A 13,001-nucleotide genomic window follows, 5' to 3' on the forward strand; every position below is an offset into this window, starting at 1 on the left:
TTTTTCTATTTTACTTTTCAAGATTTCCTAGCACACAATATGCATCGTTCTGAATTTGGCAGAAGTTAGCTTCCCTTTGACCATTGCCAGCAAATTATGTGTTTAAAACTAAAAGTATAAATATGTCACAAATTGGACATTCCTATTACAACCGTTTGGAGTATTATCAGTACATTTAAATAAACATTAACACTGGCTGCCTCAAGGTATTACACAACACTCGGGAGAAAAAGTTCATGTTGACCTAGAAATAGTATTGAACTTGTGTGTGTGTGTGTGTGTGTGTGTGTGTGTGATTGTGCACTTAATTTGGCTTTTGATACAAATACTTTTGGTTCTGATAAGAAGCTGCTTCAAATTATATTCTGTAAGTTTCAGTGAGAGAATAAAACATGCCACTGTTTTGTGGAAGTTTTTCTCTGTTTAAAAATACAATTCCAGCATCAGGTCCTAACCAAGACTATTCCTTGCCATAATTAACTTCATGATAACTGTTCAATATCAATCACACTCGCTCACCAATACATCATACTCTCAGGGAGTAACTTTGAAGGTGATAGATGGATACAGCTCCCTCTTAAGTCAAGGAAAATACTCTGTATTCCTGTGAGATAATGTGCTGGTGACCCCTGGCAGTGGTCTACCGCTACACACCCAATGCCTGCACCAAAACCAGCTTACATCTGTAATCAATAAAAGTTGTGGCCTTATTTGATCCCAAACATTGGTGCTTTGTGTCTTTGCTGGGTCTTATGTGTGAGCATGAACTTCCCTCCCCGCCTGCAGGTAAAAAAAAAGGTAAATGACCCCTGACCGGTCAAGTCTAGTCAAAGGCGCTCATCTCGCTTTCAGGCTTTCTTTCTCAACCTTGAGTCCTCTGATGTTGCTAGACTACAATTCCCATCATCGCTAGCTAGCAGGGATGATGGGAGTTGTAGCCCAACAACACCTGGGGACCCAAGGTTGAGAAAGGCAGCGATAGCCCATCCGCACACAGAGATGACCCCACACCTACTGGGACCACAGAGATATGCAAGGTTTTCCTTCTGTGACCATTTGAAATGTAACTAGGGAGATATGTTCAGACATGACCAATGAAGCAGGAGAAATGGCTTTCACACACACCCCTCTTTCCATTGCCATCTCCCTCTGCCTCCCAAATACTGCCACTTCATAAAGAAATGATTAAATGTGAGGGAGGAGCACTTTTATATTCCATGCCACTTTTTCTGCCATTTATCAAAAGATCTCAGAGCAGTGTACAACATTGGAAACCACATTGCAAAACATCAACCATAAATACATAGTAAAAGCATACTGACAGGCAGCCCAATAATAAGTTAATCATCATAATATGTAAAGAGTTCACTCCCCCACATCTTTTCAGGCCATGTACAGTGGTACCTCAGGTTACATACGCTTCAGGTTACAGACTCCGCTAACCCAAAAATAGTACTTCAGGTTAAGAACTTTGCTTCAGGGTGAGAACAGAAATTGTGCTCCGGCGGCGCGCCAGGAGGCCCCATTAGCTAAAGTGGTGCTTCAGGTTAAGAACAGATGCAGGTTAAGGATGTCCGGAACGAATTAAGTACTTAACCCGAGGAACCACTGTATTATTTAATAGCTATAGGTAAAGAGGAATGTTTTTGCCACCCTCTGAACCTCTCTGGGAGCGGGGGACATAGCGAAGGACGACAGGTAACAATTGCAGGGCCTGGGCTGGTTTGTATGGAGAGAATATTGAGACCCTGAGCCCTGGAAAGCTTTACAGGTCAATACCAACACTGGGAACCATTTGCAGAGCGGTTAGTGCTGTAAAATAAGTGGCCACAAGAAGACTCTTTGTCGCCATCCCGACCACAGCTGAACTACGCCTGCCGGAAGTGGGGGTCTTTTGTGTTTCCCTCCGCCAGGTGTGGTGGCCATAAGGGGAGGTTTTCTTCTCCCTCCTCGCAGCTGGCGGGAAAAAACCAGCAGCCATTGCCACCGCTGGCGCCGGGGTGGGGTGGAAGAAGAGGCCACCAGAAGCCCCCTCCTCCTCCCTCCATCGCGCTGCTCCAGGCGGACGAGCGCAGGGGAAAGCCCCGGCCTTGGCGCGGCGAAGCTGCAGCCTGCTTTCTAGCAAGCTGGCTGGCTGGCTGGCTGAGGCGGCCCCTCCTGCCGCCGTCCCCTCTTTCTCCTCCCCCTCCGGGCTGCGCGCTGGCGACTGGCTGGCCTCCTGAAGCCCCCGCCGCCGCCGGCTCGACCACCGGAGCGAGAGCAGCGGCAGCAGAGCCGAGAGCTGCCTCGGCTACCTCTCCTCGCCCTGCTTTCCTTCTTATTTTTCCCTTCTCTCTCTCTCTTTCCCCGCACCCCCCCTTCCTCCGCTCGGTTTTTGCTCGACGGCATGGCCCGGCGCAGAGCGGGCGCTGCCTTCCCCGGGCTCTGCCTCGGCGTCCTGCTCGGCAGCCTCCTGCCCTTCGCTTCCTCGCAGCAGCAGCCGCCGCCGCCGCCTCCTTCTCCGCCGAGGGGGAGCGTTTGGTGCCCCAGCCGCTGCCTCTGCTTCCGCACCACCGTGCGCTGCATGCACCTCATGCTCGAGAGCGTCCCCGCCGTGTCGCCGCAGACCACCATCCTGTAAGTTGGGGGGGGGGTTGAGAGAGAGAGGGGGGGCAACTTGAATAAAATATTGCGGGGACGCGCGAGGAAAGCTCCGCCCCGCATCATCGATCCCAAGACATGGCGCGCGCACCAATTATTTGAATGGCAACTTTGGGGGGGGGGCTCAACTATTTTACCGGGGGAGAGTTGGCTCCTGTGGACAGCCACGTCTATCGCGCGGGGCTTGAGCAAGACTCCCAGGGAGGGGAGGATACCTGAGGCTTTTTTGGGGGGTGGGGGGGGAGGAACCACGACGGCTGCTGCGGCCCCCAGCGCACTCCTTTGTCTGCAGCCCGTGGCGGGTCTGGGTCTTTTGCTACCGGTGCCGTGCAGACTTCTCTTTTGTCCGCGCCGCCGCCGCCGCCACCTTTCGTGTTTTGTCTACACAGGCATGTTGGCTGAGGTCCACAAGCTTAGTTTAAGTTTGGACGCCTTGGGTAGAGACCCCGCAGCCCAGTAATGCAGAAGAAGTGGTAGGAAGGAGCGGAGCAGATCTTGAAGCTCCGGGGCATACGGGAAGGATCCAAGCCACCCGATCCCAGCCTTTCTTGATTTCCTTAAAAAAAAGGTGACCTCGATGGAGGTTTTTGATTTCATTGACGGCTGCACTGTTGGAGAAGTTTCACTGGAGGAAAACACACACACACACACACACACACACACACACAACAGCCCTCTGCTCTGTGGTTTCGTTTATTCCTTCCTTTTGCTCTGGTTTTTCTGGCTGAGAGTTTTGATCTCTGCAGCTCCGAGACCTTTTGTGTGGCTTTGTCCTCTTTAGGAATGTAGCCACTGGCATGAACTGTGTGGCTTTTCCAAGTCACTTGGCCTCCCAAGCCTCTTTGTTGTAGACTTCCATTCATCCCTCAGTTCTGCCTTCGATTTCAGGAATGTCTGTTTAAAAGGTGTCCTGGGATATGTCTGTTAAGAATGCAATAATTGGAGACCCTTATCAATTTTTGTTGCTTTTTTTTTTTTTTTTGGTACTTGCCATAGGTGGGAATGTTGACTGGAAACAGTGCTGTGTGTATTTTGGACAGAGGGTTTGTGGATTTATACGTTTTCTTTAAAAAGGAAACACGGCAAGGGTTTTGAAGAGTTCCCCTCCCTGCACTTTCCCAACAGCAAACCACTTCTGAGCGGTTTTCAAACATGATTCTTGTTAGTGCCTTTGGGTGTGGCATACTTTGTCGGGCAAGAAAGGGGTCTTTCGGGGATACTTTCATCTTTGTTTTAATGTGGGTAGCTGTAAAATATACAGAACAGAGCCTGTGCTCAATTATACCCGAAGAACATAAGCCTCCTGATCTTGCAGAGATTTATGGACATGCCAAACTTAACATAACTGTGTGAACCACAGTGATGTCACTGTAAGTATTCTCTGAATATTATAGGGATCTTCCAGGGTACAAAATGAAGCATGTGCAAGACTCAGACCAAGATGCAGCCTTTGAAAAGGCAGTTCCATGAATGCCTGACTTCCCTGTTATGAGTATTCATATTCATATATACAGGGTTACTTGGGCTGTGAGCACATCGGCAATTAACTTGTGCTGCACTTGACTCCCCCAGCCAGCAGTTGACTGCCCCAACACCACTTCTGCTGTTCCACGGACAGCCTTCCCTCTTGCAAAAACACAGCGAGAGATAGGGCATTCCATAAGGATTTAATGTTTGTCCAGCAGCAGTGCCATGCACTAGAATGCCCACCTCTTGCCAATACTCAGAAAAAGGAAGCATTCTGGTGGGGCAGGTGGAGCCGCCTCTTGGACTTTCGCCACCTGAGGTGGGCTGCCTCATACAAAACAATCCAGCATCAATGTATTTCCATCATGATGAAGAAAATTAACAAGACTGCATATCAGTCAGGAGGGAAAATACATGTCACGTTAAAAAACACCAACCATAGTTGGTTTATTGCCCAGTACAGTGGTACCTCGGGTTACAGATGCTTCAGATTACAGACTCCACTAACCCAGAAATAGTACCTCGGGTTAAGAACTTTGCTTCAGGATGAGAACAGAAATCGCTCGGCGGCAACGGGAGGCCCCATTAGCTAAAGTGGCGCTTCAGGTTAAGAACAGTTTCAGGTTAAGAATGTACCTCCAGAACGAATTAAGTTCTTAACCCGAGGTACCACTGTAGTCATTTAGTCTCTTAGGGAGACAATGATCAAAAACTCAGAAATATATTTTACCTGGGATTCTTCAGATTTTTACATTTTTTTTGCATTGGGATACTAATACCCTAAGCAAAATTTACAATTAATAGTTTGCAATTTATCTAGGCAGGTGAAGTTGTAGCTGTGTTATGTTTCTGTGAGTTATTTAAGTTTTTGTCATTCTTGTGTCTGAGTTACAGACCAAGTCATCATGGCGGTTTTGAAAACTACATAAACAGGGCCTAAAATTTAACATTTTATGATATATGGAAAATTGATTCAGATTCCTACAGGTCTACAAGCCTGCATCAAGTTTGTAGCAGCCAGGCCTGCAGGCGTTTACTTGGAACAGAGCCTTTTTGGTGGTGGCACTGCAGTTGTGGGATTCAGTTCCATGTGATATCATCAGGCACACTGCATCCCTTCAGATGCAGTCCACCTCTCTCTTCAGTGCCTAATGCAAAATGGTGTTCTGGACTGATATCTGCATATTGGGGATTTGTTAGTTTTATTTGTTGCTTTTGTGCTGGTCTAGGATTGTTGTCTGGTGGGACGCGGGTGGTGCTGTGGTCTAAACCACAGAGCCTAGGGCTTGCAGATCAGAAAGTTGGCGGTTCCAATCCCCATGACGGGGTGAGCTCCCGTTGCCTGGTCCCTGCTCCTGCCAACCTAGCAGTTCGAAAGCACATCAAAGTGCAAGTAGGCACCGCTCCAACGGGAAGGTAAATGGCGTTTCTGTGCGCTGCTCTGGTTTGCCAGAAGCGGTTTAGTCATGCTGGCCACATGACCCAGAAGCTGTACACCGGCTCCCTCGGCCAATAAAGCGAGATGAGCGCCGCAACCCCAGAGTCGGCCACGACTGGACCTAATGGTCAGGGGTCCCTTTGCCTTTACCTTTAGGAAGTGAAGTGGGTATTTTGAATAGTTTATATTATATTTTATAGGTCGTATTTTATAAGCGATTGCAAGCTTCTGTGTGAAGAGTATTGAAAAGTAGACTACATATCTGTTAAAGAATAAATATTTTAAATTTCTAGGCAACCAGATGCCTGGAATTTCCAAAGACCTGTGTTTTGGCACTGATGTTTCAGTAAGTGCTCTTCAACTTCTGCCGTTTACTTCGCCTTAAAAAAAGACGTCACAAGCCCATGGTCTTGCAAGATATTATATCATCAGTTTTGCTTGCCTTTTTCTTGAATTACAGAAATCATTAACACACTGATCAATACAGCTTTACCCAGAAGTATTATTCAAGCTTATTTCCAGATAAATATGTTAGGGGCACAACTTTATAAATGCAGGCTTTAGCTGTGAATCCTATTGTAAAAAAACCAGATTTTAGACTATTTTAAGGCCTTTAAGAATGTCCCACTATGCTTCAGATTCCAAATATTTCTGAAAATAAAAAAGTGGAATTTATTTTGCCACTAACTGAACCTTTGGCTTGATGCACAACCTTTTGGCAGCATCTGAGTAATCCGGCAGAAGCTGTAAAAAAGGAAAGAAAAATTAACTGACTAGTATAGGAAGTGGGTGGTTAATGTTTCCTGCATTTAAAACAAAGTACATTTACAGAGAGGGCTTTTATATTGATCGGTTTTCTTTATACTGTTTCCTGTAATACCAAGTTGTGCATGGCCCTGAATGAGACTTCATGTTGTTGTCCTCTGTCATGGAAACATATGTCTGAAGGCAGATGGAAATCAGAAATATGAGATCAAAATACTTGATTAAAACTGCAGGGGCTTGGTGGACATCACAGTACAGTGGTACCTCGGATTACATACGCTTCAGGTTACATAAACTTCAGGTTACAGACTCCACTAACCCAGAAATAGTGCTTCAGGTTAAGAACTTTGCTTCAGGATGAGAACAGAAATTGTGCTCCGGCGGCGCGGCAGCAGCAGGAGGCCCCATTAGCTAAAGTGGCGCTTCAGGTTAAGAACAGTTTCAGGTTAAGTACGGACCTCCGGAACGTATTAAGTACTTAACCTGAGGTAGCATGGGAGATAGTTGCAGTACTTGTACTTATCAGCAAGGGTCCCCCTTCTCCTTTGCTTACTTGTGTGGGGTGCTCTGCTCTGCCCCTCTCTCAGTTGTTGGAGTGAAGATGTGTGCTGCTGTTAGCAATGTATTCAAAACCCTAGAGTGTTTTGAAGACAAAGTGCCCTTTCTCCATAGCTTCCCCATGGGAGCTCTAAGCATGATTAACATTGTGTACCATAAGCTATGGTCTCTGGATGTAGGATTTATATATTGGTAGTAGTGTGCTGTGATTGGGTGCCAAATTCCACCATATTCTATTCTCTGCTGCAGTTGTATGAATGGGTTGGTCACCCACATGGGCACAACTGTTTGAAATTCACCTTTTCCCATTGAAGCCCCAGATCTGGAGCCGGTGTGAAGCTGAGCTGTTTGTCAGGCACATGACAGTGGACTCAAGAGGTATACGATTTGGTGCTAAGTGTGCTCTTCCCTTTTGCTGCTTCCATCCCAAACATGAGTTGTTTAATCTGTTCTGCTGATGCATTTGCGTTGTTCCACTGGCTTAATTTTGTGGCAGTGATGTATCTGATGTATCCATCAAATCCTGTGTCCTCTCAGCTGGCAGATATCATGCAAAAGATTTCTCCCTAAGCTGTGCTGTTTCTTCACTGCTCTTCTTTTTTCCTTCTGTGAAAAACAAGACCTATTATTTCCTTTGTCCAGGCTTCTCTTAGCATGCATTTAATAATTAATCCTAATGATGTGTATACTTTCCTCCCCCAAATAATTCCTTTATTAACAAGACACTAAATGCTGCTTGTTCTAATTCATCTGAACTGTCTGAATATTCTGCAACTCATCTCCTTTTTTATTTTGCTTTTCATCCTTCCATTTATATGTTAGTTTTATTTTTGTTAATCTTCAGTTCATTGTTTGGTTTTTGTTTTACTGAGTGGAGCTAAGTAGTAATTGAAAAACTATGCTTCCTTTCTGCTCAGTAGTAATGGCTTTGCTTTTTCGTGGAACAACTGAGTCTGTATTTTCCCCCCTTTATAGTGTTCCTTGTATTCCTTCCTTAAATGAGCATGCTTTGGTCATCATTGTCTGATTTTTGTGTGTGAGTATGCCATGCATGCTGTGCTTTTATGCTTACCTCATTAGAAGAAGAAGAAGAAGAGTTTGGATTTGATATCCCGCCTTTCACTCCCTTTAAGGAGTCTCAAAGCGGCTAACATTCTCCTTTCCCTTCCTCCCCCACAACAAACACTCTGTGAGGTGAGTGGGGCTGAGAGACTTCACAGAAGTGTGACTGGCCCAAGGTCACCCAGCAGCTGCATGTGGAGGAGTGGAGACTCGAACCCGGTTACCCAGATTACGTGACTACCGCTCTTAACCACTACACCACACTGGCTCTCTACAGTTGTGAGGTCTTCTTCACACAATCCATTGTGCATATGCTTAGTTTTGTTCTTCACAATAATCTTTTATAGTCCTGTGCAGACCTCCTACATACTTTATATCTGAAGGAGCATCTTCCCCCCCATCATTCAGCCCAGACTGAGGTCTAGCTCCGAGGTCCTTCTGGGGATTCCCTCATTGTGAGAAGTGAGGTTACAGGGAACCAGGCAGAGGGTCATCTCAGTAGTGGCACCTGTCCTGTGGAACGCCCTCCCGTCAGATGTCAAAGAGATAAATAATTATATGACCTTCCATAGACACCTGAAGGCAGCCCTGTATAGGGAAGTATTTAATGTGTGGTGTACTGTTGTGGTTTTGTATACTCTGTTGGAAGCTGCCCAGAGTGGCTGGGCAACTCAGTCATATGGGCAGGGTACAAATAATAATTATTATTGTTGCATGGATTGGAACTTACATATGTGCAACCCGACGCCTGTAGTTTTATAATGCGTAACTTGTACTCTCCATCGCTGCAGATGTGCAGAATACAGATGTGTTCCTATCTACCTATGTAACATTGTATGTGCATAGTAGCTTAGCGCTTGTGACCAACGTGTGGACGTTGTGTGCATGATCCCATTCCCCCCCCAACTCCCCCATCAAAGATTCCAGTTTCTGATTAACAATTCTGATACAGGATGCTTCCTTTTCAGTTCTCAATTGGAGCACTCTGCTTGGATCAATAAGGTCTGCTATGTATTCTGACCCCTTTTATGCAGGGCTGGTCCTATTTGAGGCAGAATGTATTCCTTGCTGCCTTGCTTACTTTCCCTTCAAAAATGTGTTGTCTTCTGTGGTAAATAGAAACCTGTGTTGCCACTGCAAAAAAAAGCAGACACACACCTCTAGAATCTTCCCCTTGGACAGTCATTTGTAGAGATATGCGCAATATACAAAGTAAACTTGTGCTGTCAAATAGTACGTTAGCATTCACAGAGGGAAGTAAATTTCCCCCCCCAGTTTTGATCCCACTTCTCTTTCTGAAAGAGAATGGCTAGGGTGGCTAGCAGTCCATAAAATATCAAGAGCATAATAAAAAGGTAGAACAAAATGGTATTTTAAAAGACATTTTGTGTGTGTGCTTTATGCAGGTTTTTAAAATTATGTGAATTATGTGTGGTGTTATACCAGGTTTCTGGTGCTGCACACGCGCGTGCACACACACACACACACACACACACAGCCATCCTGAGTCATTTTCCAAAAGAAAGGTGGGATCAAATTATGAAAACAACAAATTTCTGTGGTAGAAGGGCTAAATTAACTCTCTCAGTGTGTCTCACCATTTTCAAACCCAATATAAAAAGTTGCAATCAGACTTTATGATTGGGATGATGAACCCAAAAGGAGTACTTTCAAGATTCCCAGTTATTTCTGTTTTGTGTCTGCCATGCATCACCCATGCAAAACAGCAATGCTTCTTATCTGAAATAAACTGTTCAGAAATGTTGAATTGCATTTTACTCCTCCCAGAAGCAAGAGGAATGTGAAACCCCACACAGAGTAGCCCTGTAGAGATACTTTTCATTTCATGTGGTGAGTGGACGGCATGAACACCCTGTCTTCCATCTGCAGAGCGTCTCAAGTCACCCTTCATGTGCTACGTGAACAAAGGTCTGTAGCAAAGAGCCTGCTATGCTCAATGGGACCTCTTCCTACGCTGTGATTTAGAATCTTGCACAGCCAGGATTCTGCCTTGCACAGGTAGCCTTGAGGAGCACAGCAAGCTCCCTGCTGCAGACATTTTATCCTCCCGATGCACGGAGACAGTGTTGGAAACTGTATAAGCTAGGGGCCAAGTTGCTCCTTAAACCAGGGTTACAGGTGCCAAAACAGAATGCCAAGTTGCCATTTTTGGACCAGGTAGCTTAAAAAAAAAGAGAATTGTTTTTGCTTCCTGAAATGCATTCTGATTGTGCAGATAAAATATAACAGATAGAATTCTACAGGATGTGTTGCTAGTGTGTGAAAACAGTCAAGATCCAATAAACCCCAGGCATGCAGCTCCATCCTGGCACTCGGGCATCTTCACTTGGTCGCAAGTGGCCAATATCTGGCCGCAAAATGTGCCTGGCAAATTTTTGAACGCTGTATGGGGGTGCGGGGTTTGGCTTGGTGCTCAGGATGCAGTGGAATGGGGTAGGACAAGCCAGCACATCCGTGTTCTACCTTATGCAGTTCTGATTGCGTGGGGAAACTGGGCTAAATGTGTGCCGAAGCTCCAGTTTTTCCAGTCTATTCCATTGGTTTGCATATGGCTGAACTGTGAGCTATTATTATTATTATTACAGTGGTACCTCGGGTTACATATGGTTCAGGTTACAGACTCTGCTAACCCAGAAATACTACCTCGGGTTAAGAACTTTGCTTCAGGATGAGAACAGAAATCGTGCTCCAGCAGCGCAGCGGCAGTGGGAGGCACCATTAGCTAAAGTGGTGCTTCAGGTTAAGAACAGTTTCAGGTTAAGAACAGACCTCCAGAACGAATTAAGTTCTTAACCCCAGGTATGCGGGTGGCACTGTGGGTTAAACCACAGAGCCTAGGACTTGCTGATCAGAAGGTCAGCGGTTCGAATCCCCATGACGGGGTGAGCTCCCATTGCTCGGTCCCTACTCCTGCCAACCTAGCAGTTCGAAAGCACGTCAAAGTGCAAGTAGATAAATAGGTACCACTCCGGCGAGAAGGTAAACAGTGTTTCTGTGTGCTGCTCTGGTTCGCCAGAAGGGGCTTAGTCATGCTGGCCACATGACCCAGAAGCTGTACGCCGGCTCCCTCGGCCAATAAAGCGAGATGAGTGCCGCGACCCCAGAGTCGGTCACGACTGGACCTAATGGTCAGGGTTACCTTTACCGTACCACTGTACTATTATTATTATTATTATTATTATTATTATTATTATTATTATTATTAATTCAAAGTCTGCACCATTGCATTCCTTACTTGCTCCTCATAAAAGTATTCATGCCTGCTTTCCCAGGCAGTTCAGTGTCAGAGGTAAAGTGAAAAGTATGTGAGCCTTTCCAGGTCAGTCTGCAACGTCTGTTGGCAGAAACAGAAAAGATGCACCACTGTGCTTGGCAAAAATGCATTGCCTTGGTTAAAACTCTGGTTGTGCCTGGTGGCTTTAAAACAACAACAACAACACTGCAGTAGAATGTTATGTCAAGTAAACAAGGTCCCTTTGCCATTGTTTCAAGAGAAGGTGGGGATAATCAACTTGCTCTGCTACATTTAGCTATGGGAATAAATTTCAAAGCAGTACAGAGCAACTGCGGAGTGAATGCTGGCTCAGCTGAAATGGAATTTCTCAAATTTTGGGGGGGAAGGGAGGTCTTCTTCTCATTGGTTGCCAGGTTTGGATGCTTGTTGCTCTGGGGCTATTACTGTTGCTAAGAGCCAGCTGATTCCTTTGAAAAGAAAATTGAATGAACATTTAAGACCCAACAGCTAATGACTTGGAAACCGGAGAAATGTTAGGGTCTGCAAGCTTTCCTTTCATTGCGCCCTGGCAGCTGCGGTGACACATCTGCTGCCATCTTCCTCTCGTCTTTCTTATTTACAATCTCTGAAAACATTTCTAATATACACTACTGAATGGCTTTCTAATCCCTTGGCATGGTGTGACGAGGATACAGATGGGTTTACTTCTGAACTGAGACTTAAAAATTGCCGTAGATTTCTGGTGTTTGTTGGGGATCACTGTTTACAAATATTATGCTGAAATATACGTAATATTGCCGTGTTAAAAAGATTAGGATTTCAATCCTATACCCCAGTACCCCTGATAGTAATCGGTTGGACCTGTTTTTGAGTTGACATTCTTTTGAGGATTGTCTTGTTAAAGATTCAGAAAAGCTAATCTAGGACACATTAAGCGATTAAGGGAAGGAACAGCCACAGTATGTCTTATTTCTAAACAAGGAGGTTGAGAGCTTTCCTCTTCAATTTGACTCGCCATGTTGATTTTGGAAACTGATCCTACCTTTCGCTCTTTTGAATACGGTACATTTGCCATTACACTTTTGATTCTCCTTTACTGCAAACCTACTGTTTCCAGTACCATATGTAGAAATGCAAATGACAAGGCCTACCCACATGGTGAGAGCTTTTGTTGGATTTGTTAGTTATTGAATTCCTACTGGAGTCCTGCTAAAGTTCCAAGAACATCTGTGTAAAAGAGCTTTTCCTTTGGATGGCTTTTGGTGTTCACAAATCATTCTGCTTATTCACTCGCTATGTTTTAGTGTTGCTTTAGAGTTTATTGTTACTCAGTCTCTGGGACAATGGTGCAAATAAATGCACATGTAAATGGAAATTCTGAAGAAACCAAAGGGCTTCTTTATCAATATTGTTTCATTTTTGTTATGTGCATGAAAAGGAATTAATATAAAAAGTGTATATGTTCAGGTATCTATTTTACATAGCTCTTTATGTTTCATCTTTTTCTGAGCGAGTCTGCACTGTTTCCATTAGAATACAATCAAAAACTTTCATTCTACATATCCACAGGCTTTAAGGGGCTTTAATCATTCTACTTCTTACTTTACTGCTCAAAATTTGATTTCACTGAGAATTGTAAGAACTCTTATGCATGGAAGTGAAAATGTCTAGAATTCCAACTTTTATAAAAACATCAAGCAAAAACAGATATACTTAAAATATAATGATCTTTTTTTGGTTTTCATCACCAAATGGCTTTGCAGGAAGAGAATTTAAAGATCAGGCTACTCACAGGGGTTTCCTGTTCAGCAGCAT

At 44.8% G+C, this 13,001-nt stretch overlaps 1 protein-coding gene across 2 annotated transcripts in view; it reads left to right on the forward strand.

Annotated features, from left to right (window-relative positions):
- Positions 1-1,973: 1,973 nt before the first annotated feature.
- Positions 1,974-13,001, forward strand: part of PXDN (peroxidasin) — a 72,610-nt gene continuing 61,582 nt past the window's right edge. For both annotated transcript variants that reach the window (XM_053380782.1, XM_053380783.1), the window contains exon 1: positions 1,974-2,616. In XM_053380782.1, coding sequence (XP_053236757.1) covers positions 2,387-2,616 — 230 coding nt within the window. In that variant the 5' untranslated portion in view covers positions 1,974-2,386. The remainder of the gene's footprint in view (positions 2,617-13,001) is intronic.

This window comes from Podarcis raffonei, chromosome 3 (genome assembly GCF_027172205.1).
Source record: "Podarcis raffonei isolate rPodRaf1 chromosome 3, rPodRaf1.pri, whole genome shotgun sequence".
NCBI classification, from domain to species: Eukaryota; Metazoa; Chordata; class Lepidosauria; order Squamata; family Lacertidae; genus Podarcis; species Podarcis raffonei.